The 26,436-nt window shown below is 38.8% G+C and overlaps 1 protein-coding gene across 9 annotated transcripts in view; it reads right to left on the bottom strand.

Moving 5' to 3' along the window:
- Nucleotides 1-26,436, bottom strand: part of ENOX1 (ecto-NOX disulfide-thiol exchanger 1) — a 361,700-nt gene that overhangs the window by 96,817 nt on the left and 238,447 nt on the right. For 8 of the 9 annotated variants that reach the window (XM_032680006.1, XM_032680004.1, XM_032680003.1 and 5 more), the window contains 2 exons: nucleotides 3,371-3,544; nucleotides 1,481-1,687 (listed from right to left, as the gene is read on the bottom strand). In XM_032680006.1, coding sequence (XP_032535897.1) covers nucleotides 1,481-1,687; nucleotides 3,371-3,544 — 381 coding nt within the window. The remainder of the gene's footprint in view (nucleotides 1-1,480; nucleotides 1,688-3,370; nucleotides 3,545-26,436) is intronic. The other variant, XM_032680011.1, reaches the window with a different exon arrangement.

Here is a 26,436-nt window from a genome sequence, read left to right as displayed (position 1 = left end):
AAATGAGGGTGGAATGGAGATCTGCAAGAAACCTGAAACTAGAGCAATATTTCAAAACAATCTATATATAGACCTCATAAAACTCATGACTTTCTGTAGCTCTTCAAATAGATACTTAAAGCAAGCAGCCAAGTTCGGAAAAAAAAAAATAACCCAGAAACCCTAACAAAAACCTTTGTGAAGTAAAGGAATTAGGTTTTTCCTGACAACATATTTCAAAAGTTTAGATGGTTTATTTTCTTTCTTTCATTCATTTTAAGGTTTAGTTGATGGTGATTTGAGAGACAAGTTGTTTCTAGCTGTGTGAGCTTCCTATGGACATCTACTGGATGTTCAGATTATGTCCTTACTGCTAAACAGAAGATGGTCAGGGTGGGAGCTCAAACAAAGTATCCTGGATCATTATCTGCTTCCCAGGCTCAAATGTGGATGGTTCCAGAGGGTCCTTTTGAGGTCACCTTACACATGATGGGTGGATGTAAGCCAGTCTGTGTCAGCTTATCTTGGCCAAGGAGCAGTCCCTGAACCTTGTTTCTTTAAGAATACCTTGCATGGGTTGAAAGTGCTATGCTACACTTGTGAAGCAAAACAATGCTTTTGTGTCTCTCCAGGACCCAGAAAGATAGATGAACCAGCCTGTGGAGTGGAGACAAATACATACAAGGCATGGTATCCAACTCAGAAAGGTGAAAAAGGACTCAGTTAGGAAGCCAATTCTGTAACCTTAAGAAGGCAGTGACAGCCATGGAAGCCTGATATGTGAAAGCAGAGTTGCTTCTCGTCTTTTTTTCTTCTTTTTTTTTTCTGCTGTGAGTTACAGGTTTGGTTTGTTTTGGGGTTTTTTTATTTTTGGTTTGGGTTTGGTTTTGGGGGTTTTGTTTGTTTGTTGTTTTTTTTCGGTTTGGTTTGGTTTTTTGTTGTTCCTTTACTGGAAAATAAAGAGATGATGAAATTTTACACATGAGTTTCTATAGCAGTCGTTGTCCTGGGAGGCAACAGACGTAGCCTACAGATGGGGCTCAAAATCTAACCCATGCAGTAGCTGAATACATGCATGCATAAAGACAGACTTTATTCAGACTGCACTGCAAATCTATAAAAATATGGCAATAAATTGCCAGAGAAACTGGCACTGGAAAACAGCAGAATTCCTGGCCTGGTGCCCTCCTCTTTCCACAACCTGTGAGCAGAATTATATAAACCTGCGTAAATCGAAAATAAGATTATTCTGTAGTGAATTTCAGGACCTGCTGCATTGTTGTGGGATGGCAGGAGATTGCTTCTGGGTAAGTAACATAAAAAACTGTGCATGAGTCTTGGCAGACACAGAGAAATAACAGAATTGCCCCTTGCCACTCCACGCTACAGCCACTGAGTTCAAGAAAGACTTGCTGAGATTAAAGCTAAGAAAATAAGCAAGCATTAGCATCACAAAATACAAATGGGAAGCAAGGAAAATCCATTAAAGAATGTGAAGTACCAGAAAGGTAAATGGCTTTATCAACCATGAACTCCTCTGCAAAACGAATGTGACAAAAATTCTTCTTGCTTTTCCGAATTGCTGTTATATCTCCACACTGCTCAAAGACTTCCTGAATAATTTCCTCCGTTGCGTTTTCTGGTAATCCTCCAACAAACACTGTTTTACACCCAGGAGGTCTCTCTCTTGTTGAAGGTGGTGGAAGATCTAAGTCAAAACAGAAATCACGTTGGAATACAAAATTTGTCTTTTGATCCATTGGCTCTATTCATCCCCTTAATCAGTTCTGGGCAGCAACAGTTATTTGACATAGAATAGAGGCAGGAGAGAGGGACAAGCAAAATAATTGAATACTGCAGAGATTGTCCAAAATTTATTGCTTGAATCTACAACTTCTCAACCTTTAGGTGGCATTTCACAAATTAATTCCTGCCACTGTAGGTTGTTCTCCAAGACAGACAGTGAGGTCTAAAAGGATCTTTCTTTTCCCTGAATAGCCACACAAAAATAGAAAAATACTCTGTTTCAAAGCAGGGGAGCTTCTGCAACTGATTTGACCCCGAGCACAGATCTCAAGCACTAGTGCAGTGCATTCAAGGCCTGAACTTCACCGTCTCTGGCTCATTCCCATCACTCGCCATGCTCACCAAGTGTGTGGGCTCTCTGCAAGCAAGCCCATGCTCCATACACCCTGTGCACTTGGGCTGGACACCTTTCCCCGGCCTTAGCATAATTTCATTTCTGTCTCAGAGTACAGGAGCACAGTAAACAGAAAAACAAAGTGGGAAACACAACGAAGTGACAGTATGATGAAAATGCTTTGCTGGTTATCTGTTTTGTCTTGTTGTGAGATAATGGAGCAGACTCCAGCACACGGGAAGGATAACCTCACTGTTTAAAAGTGCTCATGAGCTGGAGTAGCTAGAAATGTTGTTTTCATATATAGAGAGAACATATACGCACTTAAATTGGAAAACTATTGCATTTTTGAAGGCTCTATAAAAAATATAAACTGCCATAACATTTCACCTTGTTTATATGTAGATTATTACAGCATTCCTCTAAAAGTAATTCTTGAAGAAGGAATCTGACTAATATGACAACTTTTTGGCCCTTTAACACAGTAAATGGGGTTAACAACCTTAAAATGTGCATATTAAATCGTGATCTAGGTACATGCAAAGACTATTTGCTTCATGTTCTCATTTGACTTCACAGTGATAGTGAAAGTCACTGGTTTGATAGCTCTGAAACTAAACTCATGGGGCCAATATACACAAAATCAGGGTTTGTGCCTGAGCTGGTGTCAGTGGGAAGAGTTTTCCATTTGCACAAAGTCACAGAAGGGACAGAAGGAAGCCTAGTCTCTGCTTTCAAAAAGAAGGAACTCATCTACCATGTTGACTCTCCTGAAAAATAGCAAGACAGAAGCCGTAGTCCCCTTTTCACTTCATCTCCCCCAAAGAGGGACTGTAGCTAGTCAGTGTTTGGGTACTGTGTTCAGGGACATGAGCCCAGATTGGTTCCATCTAACTGTGGACACCTGAAAGGGAGCATGGAGAAGAACAGCACCGTATATGCATTATGCTTTGTGACATTCTGATCTACAGGAAAGACAGATTTCTACTATGAGCTGTGGAGATCTTCAGGCTCTGTTAATTTTCTTTAAGTAGTATTCTTTTTTGTACAAGATGCATAGTTTTTTTACATGACCTTACAGAGATGAATAAGGATGTTCTGATACCATACCATACTTTACACACAGAATATACCTTAGAAAGAAACACCATACTTGCCTGTAACCTACTTAAAAAACATAATTGTTATTAGACAAGAAATTTCCATGCGGTGTATTTAGGAAAGTAACATTTTTTCATCAGATCTACTTACTTGGGTTTGGAGGGAAGAGAGTGCAGCTTTTGCAGTGAATTATTTCTTTGACTACAGGCACATCTGTTGGTGGTGGTGGCGGCACTAACCCCATGCCTGGTATCATTGGGTTAATTGGAGTGATTCCAGTCATCATACTAAGGCTTGGATCAAAGCCTGGTACACAGATTGAATCTGTAAATATATAACAAAAAAATCTAGCTTATAAATCTTGAAACGACTTGTTACAAATTTCTTGCACAGAGAGTTTCACTTTATGTTGTTGTTTTTTTTTGTTTCCTCAGGTATCATTGTTAGAATTAGGAGAAGGGAAAAGAGTAAATGCAAAAAAAGTCACTGGAAGGAAAAATGGAAAAGGCAGAGCAATAGGAAAGAGAGAGGGAAATGGAGAGGGAAAGCGAGAGGGAGGGGGGAGAGAGAGAGAGAGAGGGAGAGGAAGAGGGGGAGGGAGGTGCATTTTCAGCAAAAAAAGCAGCTATATATAAAGAAGGGAATGTTACATAATCTAAAATATTAACATGACTGAGTAAATCACAGGATGTTAAAGTGTAAAATCATGCACCATGAATATCTGTTATTATCTGGAATGCATTTTCTGTTTCATAATGCTACTGTGGTGTTTACATTGCTTTATGACCAAAGCGTACAAAGAATATAATTTAACATTGATATGTCTTCTCCATCTAATTGTCAGACTACTTTATCACAACATAGTCTTCTCACATAAGTGACCTTGATTTACAAACAGTACACAGAAAGATCCATTTCTGGCTCTGTTATAGAGGTCTAGTTGTTCAAGATTTCTAATCATTTTACCTTGGAATATAAATTTTCAGCTGCATAGAATGGGGTCTTTTTGAACCTTGGAATCAATTCCTTCTTGCCCTGTTATTTAATCGGATTAGTAGATTCTCTTCAACAGATGTATTATTAACGTATACCACTACAGCCTCATAAAATAAAATGAATATTTGGCAAACATTACTCTTTCTCCTTCCTGATCTCTTTGCCAAGACTTCCATAGGTATTACTTAAAGTTGAAAGATTTACCAGGGAGCACCAGTGCTGTAACACCAAGAATTGTAATAAGCAGATGTTTCAGAGGAACTGAGAGCCAACTTCTGAAATTTGATTTTGTTAAAAACATGGCTTTGGGTTTCTTGAGGCGTAATGAATAAAATATTTTGAGAGACCGATCTCTTTGTTGGCATAACACTGCTGCTATTTGGCATCATGAATTATTTAAAAGAAGAGAGTTACTTTGGTGTTCTACAGATATTCTACTGAGTTTTCTGGCTAGCAACTGGAAAGTACTTAATGATACATGTAAACATGAGGTTGGGTAGCTCAGGAGCTTGTTTATTTTGAAGAAGCAAAGAGGGAAACAACTCCTTCTCAAGAAATTTATATATATATATCCATATATATATATATATATACACACATATAAAATTTGAGCTAATTTGTTACAAGGCACGATCAGTGAAATGTGACCAGAGGGAGACCAGTTTCTTCATTCTAAATCTGCTGGTGAGAAGCTATGTGGCCCTGGGTCAGCCTTTGGACCTTTCTGTATCTTCATTTCTGCATCTGCAAAACATGTACAGTAATACATACTTACTGGTGAGTATTAGCTCACATTTTTAGAGCACTTTGCAGGTGTAAAGCACTCTGTGGGGGCTGAAAATTAGCATTATTATTCCTGAGAAACATTCATAATCATCTTCTCTAGGAAGGACAACTGAGGATTGAGAATTTAAACTCTAAAAGACCTCATGTCTCTCTCAACCGCACACTCCCTGCTCTTTGCTCACTGATTGTGAGCCTTCACCACCTTCAGGCAGTTCTGTACAACAAGCATTGCAAGTGCACAGCAAGCAAGGATTTGCTTTAGGCTTATTGAGGACCAGTATTAATGAAAAGTCATGATATTATATTACTATTTTTTAATAAGTGGACTTATGAAAAATGATTTGCTCTGGGTGTGATTTTTTTTTTTCAGTATCGATGTATATGCACTGTTTTTCAGATTAAGCTTTGAAACTTGGAACCTGTCATTTATTCCATGTGATGCAGTGGTGGTGATATTAAAGATTCATGGTGAATGCTGGGAGCTAACATCAGAGGTGAAAGAGAAACATGCAATTCAAAGAAGTCCTTAGGCTATGCTAATAATTGTAATCTTATTTTTAAAAGTTAAGACTTCTGACTGTCACAGAAGACCATCATGTGCAGCAGTCTCTGGCTGTGGGTGGAATTCCATCATTGCTACTTTCTGCTAAAGCGTCCTGCAGAGCTCGGTGGCACAAAAAGCGGAGCACCAGACAAGCACTCAACACACTGTGTCATGCCAGTCCTCTCCTAGGATCAGGAGATGCCAAGAGAGGCATTTCATCTATTCCTCTGGACATATTAGGGTCAGCTACAGTCCTAACCAGACATTTCATATTGAATCCAATATCCAGAGATATCCAGAGATGCAGAGACCTGCAGCATTCTGTAGCAGGTACACAAAATGATGGACAGAAGGCCAAGTTCTCTCTGTCCTGTACATACCTTTCAGGTGCCATGTCACAGCCAAGGAAAAATATCACCATTTGCCAACTGCTACCACAAGTTTTATTTAACCATCCCTGTTCTCTCCTTATGACAACCACTAGACACATTTCAGCTTCATTACAGGGCTAGCAAACTGAAATAATAGCAAACTCTGCCCAAATCACAGACACATGCTCTCACCCAAAGCAAAGATGGGAGGTTTCAATAAGGTACAGTTTTCTGAATAGTCCTTTGGCAGTGATGCAGATACAGAGAAAAACAAATCTAAGGGACATAGCAACAAGGAAACTCTGGGCATGGGAAGGAAGAGCTTTTAGGTTGCATACTAATCAAAGCAGGTAGAAAATTATTTGCTACTAATTCCTGGCACCTTCAAGGAAATGTGACTCTGTAAGTAACTTTGCCAGTGTTAAATAAGCATATGGCTTTGTCATCAGTTTCTTTTACAACTGGAATTAATCTACAAGAGCTGGAGCAGAATGCTGGGGTCCAACACTCACAAAATGTCCTTCGAGGTGTACTGGGACTACATGCCTTCAGAAGGTGACTGTGCTGAGGTATACTGAAGAGTACTCAGCCAGTAATTCTTGGAATCTAATTCCACATCTTGCAGACACTAATCCAAACCCTGCTAAGGTCAATAGCAAGACTAGCGAATGCATGAACAGCTTTTAACCCTGACCAGGTTTACTTTCTCTGTCCTCTTGAATAAGTTGCTTCAGTTTCCCAATATGTTAAATTGAGAATTAAATACTTTCACACATAGCATGAGCACTGAGAGTATGCACAGGTGTCAAGCATTCTGGAAATGAAAATCATTCTCTGAATACTATAAACTATTACCATGCATTGCAGTGATGGAAAATTCAGCTGGATTTATGAACAGTGAAGATCCTGTTCAGACCCCCAAAGAAATGGGTGGTGTTTTTACCTACAGAGAAGCTGATGCATGCCACCTGCATATTTCTGACAAACCGTGAAAAGAGACTATAGATGGGATGTCCAAATACTGGTCTGGACTCTGAGGTGCAGAGAAAAAGGAACTGACAAAATCACTGGAAAGGAAAGTCAATAAATATGCCACATCTGTGATAGGATCTAGAAGAATCCCAAGTTTAACTATATTAATGCTATCAAGTGGTGCAATAATAGAAGTTGGACAGATAGCTCTTGTCTAGAAACAAGGGATGATCATCCATCAGCACCACCACTGCAGACTGCTTCATGTCCTGGTATAACGCCCATTTGGAGCAGGGCCAGGACACCAAAGTTAGCACTGGAGGCAACTCCTGCTGAACTTCTGGGAAGGCTATTGGTCTTCAGAATCAAAGAAACTGATAGACTTATGCAGGATTCAAAAGAAATGGGAATTAACCCTGCCCATGTATGGGTTTTTTTCCCTTTAGAGACATAATTATTAAGGTTTTGTAGACATGAATATGTTACACTAAACATAGAGCTATATTACGTTTATATACTACACATCTGAAGAGTTAAAAAAGCAGTATTTTATACTTCCAATGATCACAACATTATTTTTAAAGCGATCTATACATATATTTATGCAGCTAGGTAATGGTTTGTGATCTCCTGGAACATAAAAAATAACTTGGCAGGAGAGAGAAAATTTTCATTTGAAATTGTTAATAAATAGTAAATGAGATCATTAAAATGGAAAGTAATCAGAGATGTTAAAGGACTTCAAGAGTGGAAAAGCACATGTTATTCGAGTCCCTGTGAATATTGTACAAATGGTTTGAATATTCACGTATTTGTATAAGAAAGTGAAAGTATTGAACATTAATATTTTCAAGTCCATGCATGCCTAAATTTGTGAAAACAAATTAATTCTTGTTTCATCTGTTAAGAAATTGGCATGGTGGAGAACAGTGAAAACCTCTGGAAAGCAAATATTTGGAATTGTCACTCAGAGCCAACAAGAAGAATCTTCTTGAACACTTGGAGTAGTTTTTAAAGCACCTTTTTCTTTCAAGTGGAATAACAGAAGAACAAATCATTTCACATGAAATATTTGACTCTGGAAAAAACAGAAGAACAATTAAAACCCTTTGAGGATAACTATATTGTAACACAGTATGTAGTGTAAAACATTTGCTTTTATTAGGGTCTATATTGGGAGGGCAGGAATAGCTTTGTCATCCATAAAAACCACCACCCAACTTGGAGAAGCATCCTCCTTTCCTTCTTTGGCAATGGTTCCTGTCTGAATCACCTGTTGTTTCTGCCATATTATTGCTCTGCCCAAGTAACATGGATGCAAACTCCTGCCAACTGTGCTTTTGGCTATTGCACTCTATTGTCAAAACTAAGTTACTGCCACATTTCCACCAGCCCTTACAAGTTATTTATCTGCTCAAAATAACTTTCTAAGGGTATAATCCCCTCTATGAGTCACAGTATTAGCCATTGGATGTGTCATTTATTTTGCCTGCAACTGCCAATTGTTTCTGTGGCGTTTTACAACAGCTGCCAAGTTGTATTTCTGTTGGATGCATAAGAACACCCATGTGTGAAAACAAGGATTTGTTTGTGTGCCCCTACTTGCACACATGGAAGGTTTCCACCATGAACATCATCAGCCATGTGGCTCAACCCCGCTGGTCAAACACACAGAGAGATGGTGAGCGGTGAAAACAATGATCTGAGCACAAAACAGTCTACAAAAATAATAAACATTGAAAAGGTCCCCATGGCCTGGGAGTGATAATTTTACACCTACAAAAATAGTCTGTTTTCTGCTAGAGAATGGAGTTGCCTGCCAACATGCACTGAAAAGATTAGGACAGTCCAGGCAGCAGCTGGTAATAAATGTAGTAAGATGCTCATTAAACTTTGTTTTCTGTGGAGGAAAAAAAAGCTTTGGGAGATTAGAGATTTGACTGTGTACTTCAGAAACACCATTGCTGAGTATTTTGAGACTGAACATAGAGTTGATTTCTAAAAGTTGAAATTAAAATTTTCCTGAAAAAGGGCAAACTAATACAGTTATGTATGGCCAGTCTTCGCGAACGAAGATTTGGGAAAGGTCTTTACCCTTCGAGCCTGCGCAGTGGATTTTTTAGGTGAGACACAGTGTGCACTGAGCTGAGCCCACCCTTTAATCCTAAGGTTCATCTGCCGGGGCCGAGCGAGCTTGGACAGTGGCAGTGAGGTCCTCAGGACGTAGGTTTGTTTAGAGTGACCTTCTCTTAGATGGATGGCCTTACAGGGCTGACGAGCTCCATCTACCCGGGGGACTTCTCTGACCGGGAATCGAACCCGGGCCGCGGCGGTGAAAGCGCCGCATCCTAACCACTAGACCACCAGGGGGCCCCAATACAGTTATAGCAAATACATATATATACATACATATATGTGTATATATATTAAATGTCAGTAACAAAGAAAGAGTTGCTATTTTTTTTTCTTTGAAATTAAGAAAGTACATTATTAGAGTAAGGAAAAGCTATTCTAAAAACTTTTTGTATTTCTATCTAAAATTCTCCCTCAAAACTCTGCAGTCTGCTAGTGTCTTTATCCCCATGTTAATCTCATTTTTTCCCTATCAGCAATTAAGAATGAATATTCATCTGCAAGCTAGAGATCAAGGCTGGATCACTGCTTTCCCTGGTCATTGAAATCCTACCATCTTCTGGCTTTCAGGAAGCTTTTGGCGAAGTGACCCATTTGGTCAATATTAAAGGACTTCTCTCATCAGCATCTTGAAGTACATTTCGTTAATCAGTTTAGACATCATTAAACTTCTAGACTTCTCTGTCTCTAAAATAGATGCCAGATTGTCTGGTAAACTTCCAGACACATTCCAATAAACAAAGACGGGATAAAAGGTCTGACAGCTCCTCCATTAGACCATCGAAACCACTATCATCCTGCCTCAGAGAAAGGACCCTCTGACCGTGGCCAGTAGCAGATGTCCAGGGCATCATAAGAAATAGGCAGGTAAAGAGAATGATATTCTTAGCTATATACATTGAGTGTTTACATATTCCCAATGATAGACATCATAACTGAACAATCCTTTCTAGCAGGTATCTATTCCAGATGACTTAATTTATACCTTTATACTAAATCCTACTGTGTACCTACTTATATTTGGAATCCATTGGAACCTATTTGTATCTCTGGCTTTCACATATACTAGTGAGCAGCAACTGAATTAGGAATCGTACTTCCTTTTCTTTGTTAAAATAAGGTATTTGGCAGTTCTGGGTACACTTTTCTAGTTCTTTCACCCTGAGAAATCATGTATTCCTTATTCACCTTATCCACAAGATTACAGATTTTACCTCTGCTTTTATATTTTGCCATCTGTTTGGCAAAGTGATCTTTGTCTCTGCAGAACTACTACAAAGGAATATGGATATGGAACCTCTGACATATTAAAAAAATGAGAATGTAACTGCAAGGGCAGAGATGTCTCTGTAGGTGCTCATCTAGTCCTGAATTTGTGAAGAACTAAGTATCGAAGACATGAACAGATGCCCTTACACAGGCACTGCATGAACACAATTGATGAAGCATCATGTGAGCACAGGACTCCTGCAGGTGCAGGAGTAAGGCATGTAGGATCAATGTACGTGTGTGTGTGTGTGTGTGTGTGTGTGTGCACATGTGCATTTGCATATTTGGAGGAGTGGAAAGGAGTGAATAGAGAAAGAGCAGGAAACAATCTCCTTGACCTCCAGCTTTCTCAGTTGGCCAGGGGATCCATCTTAACACCACTCAGTAAGAGCTATATTCTGTGAAACAGAGCCTGGTCTGTAGCAAACACAAGTCTCTAAGGGAGTTTTGACAAAAACGGGGGGTGAGGGGGAATCCAGATGAATGTTTCTCATTAATAATAAATGAAGTAATAATTTATGTGAACTCTACAGTGTCTGCCAGACCCACTTCATAAACAAAGCCCTTGTAGCATCATCAAAATACTTGCCACTTGAAAATTACTTCCATGAGACATATATCACTGACAAAGCTTTAGGACTGTATTATTGTACTTGCTTTTTAAAGAAAGTACTATCTCTGCACAGAGGAATAGCTTACAGCAGAGAATCCCAAAACTTTAGATGCTGTTCTTCAGATCTGGTTATGCTGTGGCTGAAAACACAAAAAGCAAATCTGGCCTCCTCTTGATCCCTTCCCTCAAAATCACACGACAAACTCTATATTTAGAGCAATATATATGACAAAGACTAAATTAAAGAAAACCACCTTCTCTTTTTACAAGCAAATAATGGGGTGAATCACTCCTGGTTCATCCCTTATTGCTGCAGTGCTTGGCACAACAGGACCTCAATCTTGTTTAGAGCTTTTAATGCAATGCAAATAATAGGAGAGAATAACAAATAATAATAATACAACAAAGTGTTACTACAATGGATGCCACTCTCCTTCAAAGATGGAATTCAACACTGGTGTGTACAGAAATCTACAAAGCTAATGTTATTTCTATTACTCTGCCTGCTTATGGATAGCCATCAGTGTCATTTTTTCTTCAAAGAGGAGTCAGGCACTACCTGCCCATGGTGATTCTATTTCATTTCCCCTTAGAACAGCTCTACAAAAAAGTACCTGACAGGCAAGCCTCAGAATGAGCTGGAAAACCCAGGACTTAAGGCTGAGGGAGTCTGATGATGGTTTGTCAGCTTTTGATGGCTGACAGCTGCATGTGTAAAAAGCTAAGCCAGAAAAAAATGACTAATCTTAGTCTCTATCCACAATCAGCTGCTCTTCCATGTGTGAAACTCTGTTGCCATTGCAGGAGAAACTTGTGGAGGTGAAAACTGAAAGGGCAAAAAGCAGAAAAATAGCAAAGAAGGAAAAATGTAAAGAGAAAAACAAAATAAAGAGGTGAAGGAGAGGGAAAGACGAACAGACAGTAATATTGTCTGGACCCTTTGTGTCCATGCTTTATCCACAGGCTATTTTGACCTGTGCCAGGATTTTGAAGGATTCATGAGTTTATAGCACCTCACAACATCCAGAGTGTTCACCTGCCTAAAGTCCCTGCTGCTTAAGAACCATTCCACACAGCAGGAACAACAGGCTTCTTCCATCTTCTCATCAATAAATCACTTCCTTGCATGGGGTCAGTCACCAGTTCATTGTGAAGAAAATAACAAAAATGCAAATTCTGCACAGTGCCACCTGGTCCCCAGCTAATGGCTCCTGGGCTAGTTTGTAAAAATATGGGATTGGCCAATACGCAAAGTAATACGTTGCCTGTACACTGTAAAATGTGCACAGCTGTTATTTTCTGACTTTAAAAAGTCTGTGTGCGCTCACTATATGCTGCCTGTGACAATTCTCTCCAGTTTTCAGAATCTTCCTTTCATTTCTCCAGTTCTGGGCTCATCACAGTGGGCTATTTAGTAAGGTTAGCCTTTGCCAAACTAAGTAGCCTCTCTAAGCTCCCTCCATTGGAAGCTGTTCAATCTGTTTGCCAAATGAACCTCTTCCTAAAATGAAACTTTGCCATGTTCCTTGAAAATGAGATCACCTTTCACTTCAAAGCTCTAGAAGATGAGAAAATAAACAAAACATGATTATACAGCCTATGAACTGTTAATGGATTTTTCTTTGCTTGCTATCTAGGAAAGTGCTGTATTCCAGAAATTTGAGAGGCATTTGTATGGGCACAAAAAGAAAAAAAAAGGTTATTGGAAGATATAAGCTCCTAAGATGTAAATGAATACTAAAAAGAAATTGGAGAAATAGGAAGAAATTCAATTCCCAAGCCAGACTAATACTGAAATATAACCCTTGTAATAAATGACTCATAAAAAGCCTTCAGTGTGTAAAAGATGGTAAAATACCATCTTCTGGATATTAATGTGACCTCAGAGAAAATGGGTGAAAAAAATGAAATCCAGACTTTCCATTGGACATTTTCCAAATGAAAACAAAAGGGACTAATTTTTCTCATGAATCACAAAAGAAGTTCTGGCTATTAAGCTGGAGTTACTGTGTGGATCCTTGAATCTGTGGAATGCATACAAACACTCTCCTTGTGTTTCCAGGGTCACAGGAGTAACAACGACACAACAGCCCTGCCAAAACTGGAAAGCTGTATAGCCCAGAAAGGTGTATCAACTGCATGGTCAAGTTCTCAAAGAAACACAAGAAAAACTGGACTCTGACATACTGAAGCATCCTTCTAACCCTCTAGCCCAGAAACCTGCCTCTAACAGCAAATCCCTAATTTTGTTTAGTACCAGAACAGAACAATCTGAAGTGACACTTCTGTATAATGTTCTCCCGATTTCCAACACTCTGCAGGCTCAGGAGCTTCCTAAATCAGAGGAAGTTTTGTGCCGCATTTAGGTTTATTTTTGGATGAAAATACCAATGAGCTTTATTGCATGGGATGTATTTCTCTTGGTGTCATTACAGGAGATGACAGAAAGCTGTCCTGTGAAATCGGCTGGAAAATCTTGTGTGACGATACTTCAAAGTTTTAACCAAGTTATTCTACATGCATGCTTCTCTTTTAAAAGCCTGAGCAAATAAGTAAAAGAGAGATTTATGCCATAAGTTTAAATGATTGTTACTGGTACTAATTTCTGAGTTTATCTCATGTTAAATAATTTAAATAACAGTGTCCAAATTCCTAAATCCACAGTATCTTTAACCCATGGAGTACTAGGAGATAAGGAAACTAGATGTAGCAAAGATTTGCTGTCTGTATATGAATGCAATAAGAAATCTTAATATTTTTTATTATCCTCCACTAGAACTGTTTGACCTCCATACAGTTTATGGCAGCAACTTGTAGGATAATAATTGAATGCTCTGTGCATGAACAGAATACCTGTTGGATTTGAATTTGATTAACTAACTGTTGAGTAAGTAATAGAGTGGTACTTGGTGAATTAATAAACTGTTTATTGGTTAAGAATTAATCTTGAGAATACTATGCTACATAAAACATGATCTGAAAAGAACTCATTTTTGATAGCAGCAAGTAATACTCCTGAGTATCTGTAGAAAGAACTATCTTAATTGAACTCCAATGCACTAGGACAAAAATATTTTTGCTTTAAAAGTCATCTAGCACCTTAGCAACCTGAAAACATTCCTATGTGCTTAGCTTTCACTGCAAAATACAGAGTGTTGGTTAGTACAGCTCTTCAGGAACGTGAGAAACCATTAAGCTTTACATAAGCAGGTACCTTAGCTAATGGCAGGCTCAGGCCATGGGCAGTGTGTCTCCATCCAAAACAGAAGGATTTGTGAATTCACAGGGGTCATAGCCAGATGTGACCTGAGGACTGGGTAGCCATGTGGGGAGGAAGAGAGTGATCTGTGGTGATGAGAGCTTGCACATAGATGGCAAAGGATCTAAAATCAGACACAACGAGCAACTTAAAGAAAAGCATTTTGCGTTGAGGAGGATGGGATGAAAGTTGTAGAAACCAAGAGAATGGAAAGTACCATCCAAAGTACTATTCCTTCTACATTCAAAAGACAAAAAAGGGCAAAAAAGACCATGGAAATTAGTCACAGTGGTCAGTTAATCATCTCTTCTCCAGCTTTGGATAACCCAGAACACCCTCAGCTTCAGATGATTTACAATACCCTCCACTTTCAGCTAGAGACCTGCCAGAAGGGAAAGTAATAACGTGTGCTAGGCAAAAATGGAGTATGTTGCTTATTAAACAGGAGATTTATTTTTTATCCTTTCCATTGTTACACCTGTGATTTGATCTGTGTTCTCAAACACAAAAAAATAAATAGGAAATATTAAATAAATAAAAGCTTCCACATGTTAACACTGCCTTCATCTGCAGCTTGTAAGTCCATGAATGTAATACTGTGCTTGAGCTAAAAATATTCAGTTTTGAAAAATCTCTTCATTAGTTAATGCTTTCTTTGACCACCTCCCCACTTCTCAAATTTCACAGGGTTTGAAAATTGCCTGATGCATTCATTGCAATTCAAGATAATGTTTCAAATTCCCCTTCCAACCATGAATTTTGTGGATTGCTTTTAGATCTTGATGATATAAGCACAAGGGCCCTCTCAGCTCCCTGAAATGCCTGTTTTAGGCAGCCAGACTCAATGGTCAAATGACTGGATTATTATTAGTGGTAACTGGATTACTCCTCATGACTAGTAAAGAAATTCCAAATGGGATGCCCCTCACTTCATAAAAAACCAATTCCCTTTCATGCCATTTGAGTACAGTAATTATTCCATTGACCAATTTAGAAGAGGCTTGACATTAAAACAGTGTAAGGAGAGTGTGCATCGTGCTAAGGTAAATAACGGTAGTCCCTACGTCTGAGAGCTGTTGTTCCAGGCTTTTAGCAGACTTAGACAGATATTTCTGCATCTTTTGACATCTGGGTCACAACCATAAAGTTTTTCAGCACAAGTACAATAATTATAACATTATAAATAGATTTTTCAGCTCATCTCCATTCATTTTGTGTTTCCCACAGAGCAGAAAACCCTTATTTTCAACTATCTGGGCATTTCTCTCATACAGGGAAGGTCATCAGCAGCTAGAGATGCCAGAGTAGCCACCTGCTCTGTAGACCTTGCTCCCTGAGGCCTCACTACCAGAGCCATTATCAATGGAATAGTGCAGACTAATAAACCTTGATTTTGGCAAATAGCCCAGGGGCAGCCAGCTGGGATGGGTTAAATCATCCTGAGGTTCTTTTAAGATACTCTAGGACCTGTGCAGGGCAATGCACAGAACTGGGTTAATGCTTTTGGCCCCCAGTGACTCCTTCCCTCTCTCCTGTCTCTCACAGCAATGGTAAATGCATGCCTCAACTAATAATAAACCAGCGCTGGGCATGTGGAGAACATCATGCCAAATATAAAACAGCTGGGGCTCTCTGGCCAACCATCAGCTAGCTCAATCACATCATTGCCTGAAGTCCTCAAGAAAATAGGTAAAGATGAGTATATAAGAAACTTTCAAATCAACCAGAAAAAAAAAATCTTAGAACATTTGTATAAATCTACTTTATTATTTATTATGGCATAGTTTTTATTTCCTAATAAACACAAATCTCTCATCATGTTCTTCACCGAAAAAAAGGGACTAAAAAGATGAGAAATGCTTACAGGAGGAAGAAGGAATCTCTCCAATAACACTTACATCTTTGTACCTCCAAAACAGCTTAAAATACAGCACTGCTCTTGGCTGTCTTCCAATGTGGGTAAAAAAAAGGGCTATATTTCTCCTTAGAAAGTAGCAATCTTGACAACATTCTTACAATGTTGTATTTCATTATTTAGTTTAACAGGGAAAAATCTTGTCTGAGAAGAAATCAGGAGGTTTTATAAATGAAGAGCATACTACAGGAAGAAGAGTGAGACACTATGTGCACAAAAATCAGTTCAACTTTTATTCCAATTAAGGAAGATTCCAGGCTTTGTATCTCCTGTGCATAACACATTTTAATTTAGATTATGTTAGTGGTTTTGTGCAAAACTTGTAGCTTAAAATTCTTGCTGCTGGAAAATTTCATCTGTAATTTCTGACAGCCTGCACCAAAGGTTCACCTGCTAATATTTCAGAGCAATGAACCAAACGCGTAGCAATTTCACACACACTCATACACAGAATCAACCCCACAATTCAGAAATTAAATTGGCCTTTTTGGTATTTACAGTGCACCATCAGAACACTGACTCTCTTTTACATGTGACTCTTCTACAATGCTTTCAAGCAAGACGTGGGTTTGCAAACACCAAGAACAGAAGATATATTTGTTGTTTCAAGAAGTATCCATTGTTTTGCAAATTAAGGAAAAAGCCAAATGATGTCAGACAGACTTTGTTTCAAACTGTAATGAATCTTTATCCCATTTTTAGTGAAAATGCATTTCGTTGTAACATTAGTGGGTTAGAATATGTTGTCCACATTAAGATGCTTCTTTTGCCTTACCATGTGCATTTCCACAGCTAGGGTTCTGTCAATAGTTTTATAAAAAAAATATTTTTTTTCAGAGGTTTGTATCAACTATAAAAATAAGTTCCAGGATGAAAATTGCCAGAATGTTGGTTGTCAGTTCAAGGATACGTGATAGTATTGTTCTCAATATATTTTTAGCATCTTTTTTTAGAATATGAAAAAGAAACTGCTACCCAATCCTCCTTCACAAGCTTTGTTAAGCATTTTTTTACAAGGTGTCCAACTACAATCTCTAGTAGTGGGGCAATATAAAAATAACACAAAGACACTTGCAGCATCCAAATGTATTGGGGATAAAGGTATAGCTGTATTTGACATTCTATGTACAATAAATGCAGCATAATTGAGCAACGTTCACTAATACTGCGTAATTATTTGACTGAAAAAATCTTTGCTAAAGTCTTCCCCAAGAGGCTGTCAAAGAAACTGTGCAGGCATAAAGTGAAAGACAAGGTCTTGTCATGATTGATACAGGTCAGAAGCTGGCCAAAGAGATGGAAATACAAGAATAGGGACTAACAATACTTTCCATCTGAGATGGGTGGTGCAACTGGAGGTAATGTTGATAATTGTATTGAAAAGAGAGAGAGTAGTGTTACAGCAAAACCCCCAAAAGACATAGAATTGATTGCTTGAAAAAAAAAATAAAATATATATATATATATCAAGAGGCATTTTAGAGGAACCAAACACAAAGAAAGCAGAAGAGCAAAAGGCTGTCAGTGCTAACAAATCCCAAAAGAGTCTCTTTGCAAAGGACAGGCTGAATGGCTCATGCAGTAAAGATCTGGCAGTGTGGCACTGCACTGAAGGGGCCAGGGAGGCCAATTTAAAGGTTTGCCTGGATAAGGGATAAGACAAAAAGGTATGGGAAAATTATTGCAAGTCTCTTAGAAAACTCAGACTCTCACCTGACATACCATATTCTGTATTAGTCACCCCATATTCCCCAAGAAATATAAAAGCACAGCAAAAATAGGGAAATATTATCAAGAACACTATAAAGTAGCTCATAAGAACCATGGCTGAAGAAGCCTCGGATTGCTCACTAGGGAGAAGAGGCAGTTGTGTAGGAGCATTACAAAGCTCATGAATTTTATAGAGTAGGTAGGTGGACAGGTACTGTGAACTCTGTTCCATGGTACAAAACTGGGAAGCATTTAGTGACATAAATAAGGAGGTTGTAAACGAAGAACAGGTAGGTGGAAACAATTCCTAATTGCTGCAAGAATTACTCCCATGGAACTCTATGTTATGTAAAACTTAACTGAATTAAGATCTTATCAGAATTAAAATACAAATAAATAAAGAAATACAGACAAAACCACACAGAAAAATACATCATACACCTTAGACAACAAAAGTGTTCAAAGTGATAGAACAGGAGGCAGGGTCATCTATTATTAAAGTCACCTGACACTTCCTATTACAATACCCTGTTGTCAGTTGCTCTTAGCTTTGCCAATCATTACCAGTTTGGACTGAAATTTTACACATCGAATATCTGCCCGAGGCTGAAATACTCTTCTGGAAAATTTTAGTCTGAGCAATTCAGCTGCTGCTCAAACGGAGCCAGAGAAGAGTCCTCGGCTTTTTAATTTCATTATTCAAAAAAACTGGTGTTATGTCTCGACAGTTGTAGCCCCTTCAGACTTCTGAAGGAAGATGTAATATTTCAGAGGTGAAAAGCCTTTGCATTGTAGCTGTAACATTTGCCATTGTCTTTAAAATCTACCTGAAAATTCAGGCAAATTATGTTTTTGACTAAAATGAAATTCACTCATGCTCTGAAAAACAGATCTATTTTTGGTTTTAATAGCTGAAATCACAAAGGATTACATCTTCCATTGATGTGCTGGCTTATGTTTGTGCCTCCACTCAGCAAACAAGGAAAGAGTTAAAGATTGTCAACACTTGAAATAATTTGTTCTAGCTTTTCATAACTTGAAACCTAAAGTTGCCTTCTACTTTCTCTCCTCTTTTTGCCTTCAGTCTGTAAAGTTTCCAGCTTAGCTGGTGAGGATGAACGTAACCTTGTGACATTTGCTGAGATCAGAGTGGTTAAATCAGAAGACTGTCTGAGCAGTCTGATTCTCCTAAAAGCTTGTCAGGTCTGGCACAGCTAATTGGGTCTTGCCTCATATGATCTGCCTGTGATTGTTCCAACAACAGAAGACAGAGAACAACAGAGCCAGCAAGCAAAATTCTTCCCAAGTCTTGCTATTCTCATCTCTCTTCTCATTTATGGGGAAAAATATCTTTCATAACAATTCTAGGGGACATTTGCAAAGTTCTGAAAGTTTTGCTTTTTGAAGAGAAATCAACTTTTCAGCCTATAATCTGCAGTAGGATACATCATGACCAGGATGTATCTAGTCCACTCTGTTAGCTCTGTTAGCTGTTAGCTCACCACCTAACACCAGTTTTACCAGGGAGGCAGAAAACACCTTTTCAAGCTGTAAGTGAGGGCCAAGTAGATGATGATAGACTTCTGCATGTACTCCATGGTTGAGGAGAGATGATGTCAGAGCTGGCGACATCACCCACCCTTCCTTGCCCTTCTCTCCATCAGAAGAGGCTCATCTCTCCTTGTGTTCTACAGGTGGCACAGGGAAAGACACTTTGGGAGCTGATGGTGGGGAAGGAGAAAAGGAATGGCCACGCCATCAGCTTGGTTGGCATGGCATGGATGGCTTAAAATCTGGATGTGGCCCATGTGGTTCAGCTGGATGAACTGAGCAGAGTCAGTAGATTTGCTTGGGTTTTTTTCACAGCAGCTGAACTGGTTAGCTCTGCAGGTTATGTTCTCGGCTGTACTACAGCTGTATTCAGGGGAGCTTAGAGAAGAGGCTTTTATCACCTGGGACTGCCAGTGACTGTTTTGTCCTTCAGTGTGTGCTGAAGTGGCCACGGGACAGTTTTGAGTTTTGTAGGGCTGCAGTACTTAACAAAGGCTGTTAATGGGCCATGTGCCCTGCTGCCCTGTTCTGCGTTATGCCAGCCCTTAACCACTTCTGCCTTGCCAGTGAATTTTTGGCCTTTGACATTTTAGGCAGCTTTATAGCTCATTTGCACTGCTAAAATGGAACAGAAGAACCAGGTTAGAAAAGGCCATTTCTAAGCCTAGCATAAGGACTTTTAACTTAACCGATAAATTTGCTATTCAGAGAGGTTTCCCACTGGCTCCTTTGGTCTCTGGGTTCCAGCACTGAGAGGATTTATGTTTCACACCATGTACTGTAGTTCCAGATATTTAAATCAAGAACAGACTTGTCTGAGCTTCACAGGAAAGTATACTACTTCAGATAGAATTATGGCCAGCATCTTTATGTTTTGTTGTCACTTAAGCATTAAACAGATCCATGCTGCCTTGTATAATTCTAAAAACAGTCAGGTTTCTCGGATTAAATGCCAATCTCACATTATGAAACAGGTTGTGTTCCTGAGAACTAAATCACAAAATAACTACGGTGCTAGGCCAGGAATTCACGTGTTTTAATCTTGCACCCACCTTTTCCAGCACTTCTAGATTATAAGTTTTATGTTATCATGAACAGTCATGGTCATGGTTTCCCTCCAAACATGAACTGATGTCATTCTGAATCACAGATGAGGTATAGCCCATCCATCAAAAAAATACCCGATGTGGCAGAAGTAATGGAAAACCCTTCCCACTTTATTTGCCACTTTATAAATCTGACTGCACTTGTCTGAATCTTTTTCCCTAGGGCTTGCTAAATTTCAACAGAATTCTCTGTCATGGTGTGAACTGAATATGAAAAAGCAAAGTGACCAAGTTGTTACTCAGCAAAGCTAAAATGAATAGTAACACTGATTCCCGAAGGTCAGCAAACCACAACTTATTAGAATGATTTTATAAGAAAAAAGAAGTTAGGGAGAAAAAAGCCTCTTCAGGAGAGAAAGAATCTCATAGATCTTAAAAAAAAAAAAAAAATAAAAATGGAAAAAAGTGATAAAAGAGAGATGACTGATAAAAGTAAAGATGAAATGTAAACTACCCAGCAACTTCTTTGACATTCTCCTTTGAAGGCAATCTACTGCCAAGCAGAATATTCTAAAATAAATATTTTGGATTGTACTTTCCATCCAGTTCCACCAGCATGACTCCACTGCTACTAGTAGGACTATGTCAGGGTCCCAGGTGGCAAAGATGAAAACAGAAACTCATTATGGAATAAGAAATGTATGAATGCTTTGCCTGCAGAGTGCCACACAAGTAAAAAGAACATTTAAATAATACTGGCCCTTGATTCCCTCAAAAGCTGAAAACACATTTATTAAGCTTGAATTTCAAAATCCCAGCCACAGTTTATAAAATGTGCTTGATCTTTGTGTAAGACCTTTTGGCACTTTCTTTCAGAGAAAAGATCTCCAGATGTTATTTTTACAGTTCATCTTAAGTAAATGTATGTGTTTAGCTAAACAGGCTTAAATGCAAGAGCCACCTAAGAGAACAATGATGAAATGCTTGACTTGATTTATGGACCAACTGCCAAACACTTGTTTATGAACATCTGGCTTGGAAGATGATTTACAAAGTTCTTCTGTCAGTAAATATCAGCACAGTAAGCTCTTCTACCTTACAGACAGCTCTACATTGTGAATGTAATTAGTGGAGAAATGGCATTGGAGTGTACATCTAAAGTCACATTCAGCTTATCCACACTCACAAAACATTCATTTTACAGGACTTCTAACATGAAATTTGTAATCATTCGCAACTTTTACTTAACAAAATATACAAAATATTTGGTTTGGAACCTAAAGGTGCTACCTACAAGCTGCACAGGCAAGCTCAAGGATGTCTCTCATGATAGCCTTTCAAAGTAAGCTCATGTGCCTCCCTGACAACCTCTCAGCAGCCACTATGGCCTGCATGTGGTAGCCCAGTTTTCTCCCACACCCCTGTAGCTGTTCCCTCTGGCTTTGTCACACTCGTCCAGCAGAAGTCCCTGTGAGAGAGGAACCTCACTTATCCTCTGCCCATCTCCATCTGTTTGTTAGTACAGTTTCTGCAGTTTTCCACAACAACAGCTTGCATGGGCCTAAATGCCACAGCAACATTCCTAATTCAAGGGCTGATATAATCTAAAATGTACAAAGCAAGGCTGATCCCAGGAAAACTGAATTTTTCTCTCCATCTTTCCCTGTTTCGTGACAATGTGACAACTCAGAGATGACACAATCCAGGAACCCTTTCTGTAATTCAATTCTAGTTCTGAAGAAGAAGTCTACTTTCATCTTGGATATAATCTAATATCAGGAAATGATGAGGTTTTTTGGTGAGGAATTTCTTTGTTCACTGAGGAAAAAAAGCAGCAGCCTTATTGTGGAAATCCCTTTCAGCTGAAATGAAGATAATGTCAATCTGGGCCCTCACTATAGATTCAGAAAGATTTGTATCGTCCACATCAAAATGTCTAACCATAGCATCTCAGACAGGAGCCTTTTTACCTCCTCATATGGAAAAGGTGGAAAAGGTAAAAAAGATGAATATTTTGTAGAGTGATTTGGCCCACCTGCAGCAATCTCTCCATCCCCGAAGGAGATTCTTATCTCTTTCAAAAAGCTATGGCAGAAACATACTGTCATTACAGTCCTTTCTTTGTCACTTCTGTTGCATATTCAGTAACAGGGAGGCAGAACCATGTACATACTTCCTTGCTATAAAAAAAACTATTGGGAAATCACTGCAGTGCTTCCTTAAACACCACCAACAAAGAGGAATTAAATTTCAAACTCAACCTTACTGGAAAAATTACTGTGAACTAGAGAAGCAACTCAGAATAGTCTCGTTTTGGTTAAGTCACATTAGTAAAAAGCTGTTATATTCTTGAGTGGTTATGCATACAAGCAACAGCTAAGACGTTTACTGACAAGGATGAGATTTTCAGACATGCTTAAAACATTGAAGAGCTTCATCACATGAAAATTTCACAAAAGACATCGACTAGAAAACAGTTGCAAAAGGGACAGATGAAAAATGTGTCAGACTGAAATAGAACAATAGTCCATTTTGAATGAGGCAAAAGGGATTTGGAAGATAGGGAGCACAGGAGGAGTAGCTGGAACTTTTTTAAGACATTGTGGTTATAAATGATAAGAAAAATAAGTATGGAAGCAGCATATTTGTTTCAATTTCCAAAAGTATTTGACAAGTTTCCATAGGAGAGATAAATGACTAAGAGCACAGAACAAGAACAGAGAAATAAAAAAGTCTTCTGTGTATAAAAACTAGATCAAATTGCTGTTTTGCCCTTAGATGACTACCCCTCTTACACAAGAGATCCTTTCCTTACAGCCATAAATCGACCATTATCCTGTGGGTCTAGATTTGGAGGGCTACTTTAAGAATAATGTCACACATTCGTAATAGCATTGCTCTAGCTGTAGTGGTCTAAAGGCATAAACAGGACAAGGTTTATGCACCAGTATAGTCAGAAAAAAAAAAAGAGAAGCCCATGTTCAAATCTAAGAAACAGTGAACTTCCAAGCAGAGTACAAGTAGGGAGCACATCTTTTGAGTTTGATTAAACATGTTAAGTCAGGTAGACAAAAAGGCTAGTTGGCACCTGTAAAATAGAAGGGAATATTAAAAGAAAGTGGTGACACTGACTATTCTGTAAAGGAATAGCTAGGTAAGCCTATGGCAGATGAAAAGATTAATAAAGAGAGGAAAATTATAATGTACTGCAAGAACTACTCCTTCCTTTGAATTCACCTTTTTTACTGTCTCTCTATATATTTAGTATAATTAAAGTTTTAGTCCCTGGTTGCCTCAGATAATCAGAGGGCTGGCGCATATTTTTCTAGGTACATGAGTTGGTCCAAGAAGTCATATAAGTTTTACTCATAAATTTTGCTTCATGCAGAAGGCACGTAGGCCTAGAGCCTGCTCCTAAAAATATGCACCAACTGCTTCCTTGCTCTGTGAGCAAATATATGTTGGAGGAGCCTGCTTTGACCCTGCCTCTCTCTTCTCCTCCCCTTTGCACTCACAAAGGTTTATTTGTTGTCAGCACACAGTCTCTGAATTCAGGGCAGCACAGGCTGTGAGTGGGCCTGGGCTTTAAATGAGGGGGTTAATTACATGTGACGGAAAAGACTGTTTTTGTTTGGTTTCTTTTTCCCAGATTTTCTAACCTAAAAGACAGATGAAGCCTGGTCTTCTATGGTCAGATTAATTTTCCTTTATTTTACTAATGCAAGGGAAAAAAAATCGCAACCTCTTATTCCTGCTGGCTCTGCAAACCTCTACAAGGGGAATAGGGAATCTGGGTCCTATTCTGGTCTATATTATTGATGGAGGGGCTCTCTCTGCCTAATCCCGGGATCATTTTCTTCTCTATATTCTTCTCTGGAACTCCAGGAGGGACAATCAAGGCTCCAACAACAATTTTTTCCCAGCGACATTTTACCACTGTATTTTACTGATGCCGGAGTGAAAACAGGTTTGTTACCTTTTAAATCCCCAAATGAGTTTGCAGAGTGGGAAGTACTTGCAAACCTGTAAACTCTATTTATATGCAGCCACCAAGTAACATGGACTTTCCTGATATTTTCAATCTATAACACAACTGTAAAAAAAAACTATGACAAGTTGTCATCTTTTGATCATAAAAACATGGTGAGGAATAAAAAAAGTCCTCTGGAGGATGTCTTTAGTTCATGTTTACTACATAATATGTGGATGAGGCATTAAATACAGTACTTCGAGGCTACAGATAAAACAAATCTTGGAAGAACAACAAATAATGGGTCATATAATCAAGTCCAGTGAGATGCAGCTCTCATGCAACATGGCCCAGAGAGGCCAGATGCTATTCTGCATTGGAAAATGTGAAATAAATGAGCTAGGATAAGGCAAACAACCTAGGAAATGTCTAAAACCCAAACTGTCTTCCAATTCTAACAAGAAAACTCTGAAAAAATACCACTAGATCCACAACCCAATGCCTGCTAGCATTAGGAAGAATTACAGTACCCAGGAACAGTGGTTAGAACAAGCAGATGTATGATAATGTTTCCGTTACGTGATCCTTAGAATAACAGGATCCCTCTGTTACTACTTGAGGGAGCTGAGACCTTCATGCCCATTAGTAGGTATCTGTAGCATTACAGAGATTGCATTCAGATCTATGACAATGCTTTGTTGATAGAAGACTAGAGATCAGGTCAGTGAGAAAGCAGGGAGGTAGGAACACAACTGTCTGCTAAAGAAACTGAGGTAAAAAAGCCCTCCACTGAGAACTCAGGGCCTCCAATCTCCAGATAAATAGTTGGAAGGACGGTTAGTTCTCGTGTCCCCGATGAGCTCAATTGCTGAAGTAAAACACTGGAAGAGAGGCAGTCCCTAAGGGACACCAAATGGTGCATATGAGTCATCGGATATCATAATTCTGTTTTCTTAGCACTGCACATTTACATTTCTTTATACTTATGTAGAGACATGTGCCACCCCATCAGGTGGTGCCGAAGCAATTAGTTATAGGGAGGTATGTGCTGGGATCCTTGATGGAGATGTCTGATCGCATTCAAGGCCCCCTACTAGAAACTGACAATATACAATAGCCCCCTTGCCTTCGAGAGGACAGCCTTTGTCACGACGGTTACATGCAAGCCAGTTTCTTCAGAATCAGATGGTTTGGGTTTGTTTTATCTTAATTCCAGCTTAAATTCCATTCAGACACCATCAACAAAAAAACCAGCAGAAATACAGTCTGTTTTCTCTTTTTGAAGAGAAAACATAGGGCACATGTTCCAAACCACGTTCAGATTTTAAAGCTCAGAATTAATACCTTGAATTGCAGCCAGAAATGATCTTAAGTCTTGAGGTTGAAAGTCTTTAGTCTTGGGAGCCGATAAATCAGTCATGACAAGCCTAAACCGGCTATGGTTTATTATAAAATCAAGTTTGATTATCCATTTGAGGTAATTAGACAGACCAGAACAAAAGGATACAAATTTAAAAGGCAACACATGTATGAAGAACTGGAATAGAAATCTTGCTTTACAGAGGCTGGCGAATAGCAAGAATAAACTTGTACTTGATTTTTTTCATATACTCAATTCTGGCTAATAACATAAAGGGACCCCACAATATTTATAATAAGCAGTTCATTAAATCAGCTACTCAGCTTCTCAGCTGCAGATTCCTCCCATTCCCTAGTACCTGTGCACAGTCCTGAAATCCAGGTGCAGCTTCTGAGCTCTCTCCACTCACAACCCATGGCCCTTCTGTAAGTCCCTAGGTGGTTACCAATGTATTAAAAGCACAGTGAAGAAAAAAAAAGATATTATGACATTTATTACATTAAAGGACAGCAGCATTGTGTTTGGGTGTAAGCACACAGTGTGAATTAAAAGACCATAAAATCTGGTCACTTTTCTCTTTCTTTTCCTCTTGATTTAGGTGAATTTATTGCTATTTTTAATGAATATTTAATTTATTTATGGTACTGGCTATTCTAGCAGATTAAGTTGTAGGATATTCTGCAATGTCTCAAAAATGCTCAACAAAGTATGCTTGAGGTGC

Source organism: Chiroxiphia lanceolata, chromosome 2 (assembly GCF_009829145.1).
Source record: "Chiroxiphia lanceolata isolate bChiLan1 chromosome 2, bChiLan1.pri, whole genome shotgun sequence".
In the NCBI taxonomy this organism is placed as follows: Eukaryota; Metazoa; Chordata; class Aves; order Passeriformes; family Pipridae; genus Chiroxiphia; species Chiroxiphia lanceolata.
This window is presented reverse-complemented; position numbering and strand designations above follow the sequence as displayed.